We start from the raw sequence: 9,548 nt of genomic DNA, 5'->3' as shown, positions 1-9,548 counted from the left end.
TGGAGACCTCTTGTATCACCCCCAACTGGATCCCTGTGGCTGACTGTACCTCTGTCTGGCTTCCTGGCTTTTAATCCCCTTTCTCCTGCTCTTCCTGCCTGCTACTTTGGGCATCCCTGAGTTGTCTCTCCTCACCTGTAACCCTGGGGCTGTAAAAGGATTGTAGAGGTCAGATAAAATGAAATGTTTTCTGTATTTATGGAGTGAGTAACTTGGATTTACAAGTGTGAAATAAAAACCTCTCTCCAAGCATGCCCCCCCACCATAAAAAAGAATGTTAAAGTGCTCAATAAATGGTGGCCTGTAATTATTTGTCTATCACTTTGGAGTTTCACAAAGGGTGTTCACATTCCTTTGTATATTTTATTTGTACAATAATCCTGGGAAGTATTAAGATGGTATTTTCCTCATTGTACACATGAAGAAAATGAATCTTTTTAGAAATGACCTGTTATAGCTTATAAATGAAGTGAAGGTTAGCATCCAGGTCAGCAAATCATGTAGATTCTACCTTTAAAATACCTGGAACACTACCTTTCTCATTATCTTCTCCCTCTTTTCCCATGAGAGAAAGACCTCGTGATCTGCTTCCATAAAGATTACAGCCCAGAAAACCCTATGAGGCAGTTCTATGCCTTGAGCTTTGGCTTTGTTTCATATCGTTGGTTGTTCTTAAGAGTACATTCCTTCTTGGTGTTACTGTTAATTTTATTGGCCTGACTGCTGTTTGGCTGAAAGGAGTGGGTTCAGTTCTAGGTTGAAGGGTGTTTAAGGATTACAGTCTTAGGGGTTCCATCAGTCTCTATCAGACCAGTAAGTCTGGTCTTTTTTTTTAATTTTGTTCTAGTTTTTTTCTCCCTTTCTTCAGGACCTTCTATTGTGATTCCAATCAGAGTGGTAGGTAGTAGTAGCTGGGCACTGTGTAGTTCTTCTGGTCTCAGTGTTGTGGAGCCTGTAGTTTGCACGGTCCATTAGTCTTTAGGACCAAGTGTTTCCTTGAGTCTCTGATTTTCTTCACTCTTCTTTGCTCCGGATGGAGAGAGACCAATGGTTGCATCTTAGATGGCTGCTCATAAGCTTTTAAGACTCCAGTAGTTACTCACCAAAGTAGAATATAGATCATTGTCTTTGTGGACTATGTTACTCCAGTTCACCTAGACGTTCCCCACTCCTCCGATATCTTAATGCTTCATTCACTCACCTCCTTCAGAGAACCTATTTAAAATTACAATCCCCAACCCCTAAGACTTTCAACACCTCCCACTCTAGTATTTTTTTTCTCCATAGCATTTATCACCTTATAATATGATTCATATACCTCATGTATTTGGTTTATGGTCTCTGTCCCCACACTAGACAGTGAGCTCCAGAAGGGCAAGGATCTTTGTTTCTATACACCATCATCTTTGCAGGAATCCCTGGGTGGTGCAAATGATTAAGCAGTCAACTACTAGCTGAAAGGCTCATGGTGCAAATCCACCAAAGGAAACTTGGAAGGAAAGTCACAGCCTTGAAACTCTATGGAGCAGTTCTACTCTTCACACATGGGGTTGGCATGAGTCAGAATCAACTTGACAGCAACCAGCAACAACAATCATATCCTCAGTGCTTAGACAGAGCCTGGCATGTAGTAGAAGCTCAATAAACATCTGCTGAATAACTGAATGCCAGTCATGTGTTGCTTCAGTACCCAGAAAAGCATTATTTCACCATGACAGGACAGTATGTCCTATACTCAGCAAGATGCTAGGCTCTGAGGAAAAGCAGACTCCATAGGAGAGATGTAAAAAATGCCAACCACAAGAAAAGATTCCAGTATGGAATATGCCTCAGAATTGTCTCAGAGATGCCCAATCAACCCAAAGACACATAGGCTTACAGGTGCCCTGAAGCAAAAGCCTTAGGCCCTAAGCAAAAGTTTTTATAGAGAAATTCCACTGGGATCTGGATAAAATTTTAACCTTCTGACAAGTTGGTGGTGAAGGGTGATTTCAGTGCACACATGTGCATGTATACATGCATTAACACATACATATTATATATATTGTTTTCCATATACAATAATGAAAATAATAGAATAAAACAGATGTTTAAAATTGGATTTACTCAACAAATATTGCTTATGATGTAGCCAACACTGTGCTAAACACAAAGACTATTTAGATAAAGATACCATTTATGTCTCAGGAACTTACTGACTAGTGCGCAAACCAGACCAATAAACTGACAAAATCTATGGTCAGTGCCACAACAGGGCCATGGGTCTGTGCAGGTACTAGCAGAGACAGTTTAGAAGATTCTAATGCAAGCTTAGGCTACCAGGGGAGGGCCCTAAGATTTGACTTTTCACTTGAAAAATGGTAGCAAAACAGAAATGGTGGTGGAGATTAGCAAAGGAGTGCCTGGTAAGGAAGCATGAAGAGGCAAGAGTGATAACAGATGAAGTGTGAAGAATAAGCAGGAACCAGGGCACAAAGGGCCTGGAATACCAAGTTAAACATTGCATAACTGTTTTTCACTAGTAAGTAAAGAATTCAAACTCTACTTCAGAACTGAGTAACTTATCTGAGCAAGAAAGAATTAACCATGGCTACACCCAAGTTAAAAGAAGCTCTGGTGGCACAGTGTGTAAGGCATTTGACTACTAACCAGAAGGTTGGAAGCTCAAACCCACCAGCCACTCCACAGAAGGAAGATGGGACAATCTGCTTCGTAAAGATTTACTGCCTTGGAAACCTGATGGGAGTCACTATGAGACAGAATCAACTTGATGGCAGTGGGTTTTGTTTGTTTGTTTGTTTTTGGCACCCAAGTTGAAGAGCCCTGGTGGTACAGTAGTTAAGTGCTCAACTGTGAACAGAAAGGTCAGTTGTTTGAACCCACCAGCCACTCTGTGGGAGAAAGATGTGGCAAAGTAAGTGTTGGAATCCTAATCCCTATACCTGTGGATGTGATTCCACTTGGGAATAGGGTTTTCTTTGTTATGTTCATAGGGTCATATCAGTGTAAGATGTGTTCTAAACCCAATCACCTCTGAGTTATAAAAAGAGCAGATTAGATACAGGAGCAAGCACAAATGGGAGGACATAGATGTCACATGAGGAGTGGCAAGGAACCAAGAAACACTGGGGCTACTGAAGCTGAAAAAGGCAAGGACCTTCCCCCAGAGCCAACAGAGAGCCTTCTTCTAGACTCAGGGCCCTAAATTTGGACTTATAGCCTCCGGAACTGCGAGAAAATACATGTCTGTTCTTTAAAGTCTCCCACTTGTGGTATTTCTGTCACAGCAGCACTAAAAAAGGAAGACACAAACAAAGTAGAAAATTAATTGTTATTATGAATTATATTGATAACATACAAAGTAGCTTATTACTTAGTTGAGTCCAGATGAATCATAAATTTTAAAGACCTAAAATAGTAAGAAGACATGAAAAACAAATAAGCAAACTATATACACATATATGAAACAAACCAGATTGCAAATTGAAATAAGTAATGGCTCACCTACATTTAAAAAAAAAAAAGTCAATTCTATTGGCATAATACATGAGTTGAACAGTTCTTTCAAAAAGACTGACACTTTGCCCATGATGCTGGTAAATTGGCTCTTACCCGTGATATAAGGAGCCCTGGTGGTACATTGGTTAAGTGCTTGGCTGCTAACTGAAAGGTTGGCGGTTAGACACACTAGCCTATCTGTAGGAGAAAAATATAGCAGTCTGCTTCAGTAAATATTACAGCCTTGGAAACCCTTTGGGGAAGTTCTTCTCTACTTTATAGGGTTGCTCTGCATTGAAATTCACTCAACAGCAACAGGTTAATAGTTTACCTTTGATATAAGTTTAGGACAATCATCACTCCATGATTTACTTGGCAAGTTTCTAGAGCATCCTGAGTTAAGATTGGGGATTGGGTTGCCTGGGATACAAGCACAGTTCCACTCCTGGTTAATGTGGCAGAGCAGGAGGAATAAGGGGACCCTCCAGAGACACCGTTAAACCCTTACCTGTATTCCACTCATGGTGGCAGCTTCCCCAGGGAAGGTCGATGGTGAAGCTGCTGAAGAGGTAGAAGAGAGCCCAAGCCAGGACAACGATGTAGTAGAAGTTGAGGAGGATAACAATCACCTGGGAGGCATAGCCAATGCCTGTGAGAGAAAACTGCAGAATTGGGCTGGGAACAGCGGGCAGATTTCTCACATACTGGCTGTCTAATTTTAGAAGAGGGTTTGTGCACCACCGTCAATGTCTTCAGACAAGGAGTGCTGGGCCTAGACTCCTGGCTCCCCTCTCCCACCCCAGCACCCAGGGGTGTGCTGCCTGAGTCCCAGCTATCCTTCCAGGCACTTTTCTCCCTCTGTCTTCTGCTTCACTTTAATAATTATTAGGTGCTAAAAGTTCATTGGTTCAAAGTTATTTTAGAAAGGTGTAAGACTAACTCTGAGATATCAATAGGTAATGTGCCCCGGAATTAGTCTGATACATTCCTGAAGTATATAACCACAAGACCAGGAACAGACAATTCACAAAGAGATAATACAAATAGTAAAAGAAAGACCCTTTAAAAATATTCATCCTCCCTAGTAATTGTAAGGAGCTCTAGTGGCGTAGTGCCTAAGGCATTTGACTGCTAACCAGAGGGTTGGTAGTTCAAACCCACCAGCCACTCCTCGGAAGGAAGGTTGGGCAATCTATTTCCTTAAAGATACTGCCTTGGAAACCCAAGGAGGGGATGCTATGAGTTGGATCTGACTCAATGGCAGTGAGTTTGGTTTTTGGTTTTTAATAATTGTAGGTGTGCAAATAGAGAAAATGAGGTACCACTGTGATCTACAGCTCTACTTGTGAAATTGTTTACAAATGATATAACTCAGTCATTTCCAAACTTGTCTGCATTTTAGAATTACCTGAGGATATTTACAAAATTCCAATATCTAGGCCAGATCCCAGAACAATTAACTCATAATCTCTGGAGGAAGGGCACAGGCATCAGTATGTTTTGAAAGTCTCCAGGTGATTCCAATGTGTAAACAAACTAGGAACAACTGATAAAACTCAGAGTTGATAAAGTTAGAAAAGACATCTATTCATGTCCAGTGACACTGTAAGTCAGTGTAAGATTTCCATAGGAGAATTTAATAAATCAGATCAAGAGACACTGACTTGATTCCATTTGATTGTGTGGTTCTAATCCTAGGAACTTATCCCAAACAAACAATTCCAAATGAGAGGGAAAATCTATCTGAACAAATATACAAATATGATAACAAATTTTAAAATTTATAATTGAAAATAAGCAAAAAAAAAAAAAAAAGTCCAATAACAAAGCACTGCTAAGCAGGTTATGATATAGCCACTTGATGGAATTTTATGCAATCATTAGATGATTATCGTGTTGTTGTTTTTCTTGTTAGTCATCATCAAGTCAATTCCAACTCATGGTGATCTGAGGTGTGCGCAGTAAAACTGCTCCACAGGGATTTCAAGACTGTGATCTTTTGGAAGGAGATCACCAGGCCTGTCTTCTGAGGCCCCTCTGAGTGGGTTCAAACCACCAAACTTCTGGCTAGTAGTTGAATGCTTAATCATTATGCCACCCAGGAATCCCTGATTATTTTGTAGAAAATGGAAAATAACGCTAACAGAAAAACAGAACAGAGACTGTACATATTCTACATTGACAGATGTATAAACTCTATACGGAGAGAAAGAAACACTAAAATAAAACAACAAAAACTGGAAACAATCCAAATGGCCTGATGTGGGTGAGTGCTAGAACAAACTGTAGTACATCCGTACCATGGGATACTACTCAACAGTAAAAAGGAACGGGTCTCAAGGACATTTTGGGTGGAAAAAACCAATCTCAAAAGGCTATATAATGTATGACTTGATTCCATTTATATGACAATCTCAAAATGACAAAATTCTAGAGATAGAGAAGAGATCAGTGGTTGCCTAGCCTTAGGAATGGCAGCAGGGGAAGAGGGTAAGTGTGACTGTAACAGTGCAGCATGTGAGAGACCTTTGTGGTGATGGGACAGTTTTATATCTTGATTGTGGTGGTTGTTACACAAATGTAAAAATGGGATAAAATTACACACAATTAGACACACATAAAAATAAGTGGATGGAAAACAGGTGAAATATGAATAAGTTCTCTAGATTGTACACCAATTCCAGGTTTTGATATTGTCCTATGGTTATGTAAGTTGTGACCATTGGAGAAAACTGAGTGAAGACCACACAGGACCCGTGTGTAGTATTTTTGCAACTTCTTGTTAATCTATGATTATTTAAAAATAAAAAATTAAAACAAAGCCTTACATAAGAGAAATGTTGAAATAAAACTCTAAATGTTAAATGTGTTAAAATGGTAGAACCATTCATGAAAAACTTTTTCATTTAAAATTCTCTTTTAAAGTGTTTTGTAACTGATTAACTATATTTTAAAAAAATAGAAATTCATTTGCATATATTATATATGTTCTGGTTACCTGGTGCCGCTCTGACAGGAAATATACCACAAATGGGATGGCTTAAACAAACAGGAGTTTATTCTTACAATTTGGAGGCTTTAAGTCCAAGTTCAAAGTGCCAGGCTCTAGGGGCTGGGTGAAAGCCCCTCAACCTTGGGGTCCAGCTCTGCCTCCTGCTCCTGGCCCACTGGAGCTAGAGGCGTTTCTTCACTCAGACAGCTGCTGGCTGCTGAGGCTGAGAAGCCCTGAGGTTGACAAGTAAAAAGGTGCAGTCCCCATGTTACCAATCCACACGGCAGGCCATTAACTCAAGTCCATTGTAAGTCCCAAGGTTGGCAGAGCATAGCAGGGTGCTGAGCAATGACACAGCTACAGTCAGGGTCCAAGCGTGCCATATGCTAGAGACCATTCTCAAGGCTTCTCCTTAAATACAGGAAGCAGACCACATACCCAAAGGCAGCTACTCAGCTGCTTGTGGTAGATCCCACCATGGAGTTGATTGCCAGTCTCCTCATGGGGATTAACTACCACCAGCTGCCCAGCCACTCAACCAGGCCCAGCCAAGTTGACACAAAAACATAACCACCACAATATATATATACATATCTTCACACACTGCTTATTTAACATAAAGCCTTTGCCCATGTCTCCATGTCTCCACATCCACCCATCTACCTATCTCTTCATGGATGAGTTTATCAGCTAAGTATGTGGCCCACAAGAGAAGGGTTCGATCTCAGCACTGCCGCTGATACACCAATCATTCCAAATAAGTTTTCCAGTCACCAGGGCTCATACCCTAGAATCAGGTATAGAGTTACTCACCCTCAAAGATGGGGCAGATCTTCCTCCAGGCTGTGACACCTCCCTGGCTAGTGTACTGACCCAGTGCTGTCTCCAAAAGGAATACAGGAATACCACAGGTAAAGAGGAAGATGAGGTAGGGGATGAAGAAGGCACCTGTGAGTGGGAAACAGGTTGTCTGTTACCTGGCACTATCACCCTCATAATCTACATCTATCTCTTTCCACTGTCACCCTATGCTATCTGTCAGAATCCCAGAGGGGGTTATCTGTCGGCACGTCTGGAACCACAGCAAGGATCAAGAGTTACCAAGTTACCTGGGATCTTGGAATCTACTCATTCCTGTATTTTTTTCACTGTGAAGTTTCATTCGATACCCACCAAGGTTTGCTTACCATCAAATACCAATTATTGCCTGTCTTAGGTTCTTAGTGTTGCTGAAACAAAAATAGCACAACTGGGTGATTTTGATGAGCAGAAATTTATTTTTCCCACAGTTTAGGAGGCTAGAGGTATGAATTCAGGCCACCGGTTCTAGGGGACTGCTCTCTCTCTCAGTCGGCTCTGGGGGAAATCCTCCTCTCAGTTTCTCTAGCCCCAGCTTCTCCAGCCTCAGTGCCTTGGTGATCTGTGATCTCCAGGTGACATCTATCTTTCTCCTGTTTGTGCTTTCCTGTCTCTGCCTCTGTCTTTGTCGATCTTGCTTTCTTGTCTCTGTGTTCTTTGTATCTCTCAGTGAGTAGTTTAGGACACACCCTACACTGATAATGGTCTCATTAACACAACAAGGAAAATTCTATTCCCAAACAGGATTGCATCCACAGGAACAGAGATTAGGATTTCAACACTTATTTTATGAGGGGGGGGGATGGGGGACACAATTCAATCCCTAACACTGCCTAAATAACACATAATTTGTGCCAATAGCAAACAACGCAACACAACACACTACCGTGGAATCGGATCAGACTCATGTTGTTGTTGTTATGTGCCTATGAGTCGACCCGACTCATAGTGATTCCTCCTTGGGTTTCCAAGCAGTATCACTACAGAAATAGGCATTATCACTACAAAAGTAGATTGCCTGACCTTCCTTCCAAGGAGTGACTGGTGGGTTTGAACCACCAGCCTCCTGGTTAGCAGTCAAATGCCTTAGGCACTATGCCACCAGAGCTCTCCTTGAATAAGGGATCCCCAGGAGCATTAAAACTGGCCATAAGGAAGTGATTGCTCTTAATGCCAGTTAGGGAATTCCAGCAGGCTGAAATAAAATTTCCCTTTGGAAATCTTTACTGCTTCTCTTTTTACAATCATTGGCTGAGACAAGTCTACAAAGCTCTGGCATCTTCACCACGTACCTCCATCTGCTGGCTAATAGGACAGGGGAATTCTCAGGGTAGATCACCAGAGAGGAAAGAACTGCACCAAGAGGAAATTCTCATATCTGCAGAGGGTCCCCCTCAAGCATCCAGCTGAGTACATGTGTGAGGAAACTACCCAAGGCAAGGAAAAGAAACAACCAAAAAGACTAAGAGTAATGGTGCCCAGTGCTCACACAGGCTGGGAAGAGTGCCTGTTCCTACCAGCCAGACTGATTAACCTCAAGATTCACAGGGCATTGGGTAGAAGAGTATTGCCTCAATCCCAAACCAAAAAAACCAAACTCACTACCATCAAATCAGTCTCGACTCATAGTGTTTCTGAGGTGGTATTTCTATGGAAGTAGATTGCCCATTTTTCTTTCGAAGGAGTGGCTGGTGGGTTTGAACTACCAGCCTTCTGGTTAGCAGTCAAATGCCTTAGGCACTACACCACCAAGAGCATTGTTGTTGTTGTTATGTGCCGTCAAGTCAGACCCCAGTCATAGCGACCCCTCCTTGGGTTTCCAAGGCAGTATCGCTACAGAAGTAGATTGCCTCATCTTCCTTCCGAGGAGTCGCTGGCGGGTTTGAACCGCCAGAGTAGTGGGGAATAATTAGCTTTAGACTAAGCATTACTCCAGCCTCACTTAACAAATCTTAAAAGATGAACCCAAAAAGATCAAGTAACTTCACTAGTCCCGGAACAAAAGTCAAGAATATGTATGGAAATACAAAACTATTAGCAACCAATAAGGCAAAAACGTAATGTCTGGCATCCGATAAAAAATTACGGATAAAAAATTACCAGGCAAACAGAGAAGCCAGAAAATGTGATATAATGAATAGATAGATCAGTTAATTGAAACTGACACAGATTTTAGAATTAATATATTTAAATTAAAAAA

General features: G+C 41.4%; 1 protein-coding gene across 1 annotated transcript in view; it reads right to left on the bottom strand.

Moving 5' to 3' along the window:
• The window catches only part of SLC6A13 (solute carrier family 6 member 13), a 49,512-nt gene that overhangs the window by 23,696 nt on the left and 16,268 nt on the right, over positions 1-9,548 (bottom strand). Inside the window, exons 2-3 of the mRNA XM_007937050.2 lie at positions 7,304-7,438; positions 4,007-4,147 (exon numbers count right to left, since the gene is read on the bottom strand). Coding sequence (XP_007935241.1) covers positions 4,007-4,147; positions 7,304-7,438 — 276 coding nt within the window. The remainder of the gene's footprint in view (positions 1-4,006; positions 4,148-7,303; positions 7,439-9,548) is intronic.

This window comes from Orycteropus afer, unplaced genomic scaffold, assembly GCF_000298275.1.
Source record: "Orycteropus afer afer isolate SDZICR_OR568_19922 unplaced genomic scaffold, OryAfe1.0 scaffold00040, whole genome shotgun sequence".
Lineage (NCBI taxonomy): Eukaryota > Metazoa > Chordata > Mammalia > Tubulidentata > Orycteropodidae > Orycteropus > Orycteropus afer.
This window is presented reverse-complemented; position numbering and strand designations above follow the sequence as displayed.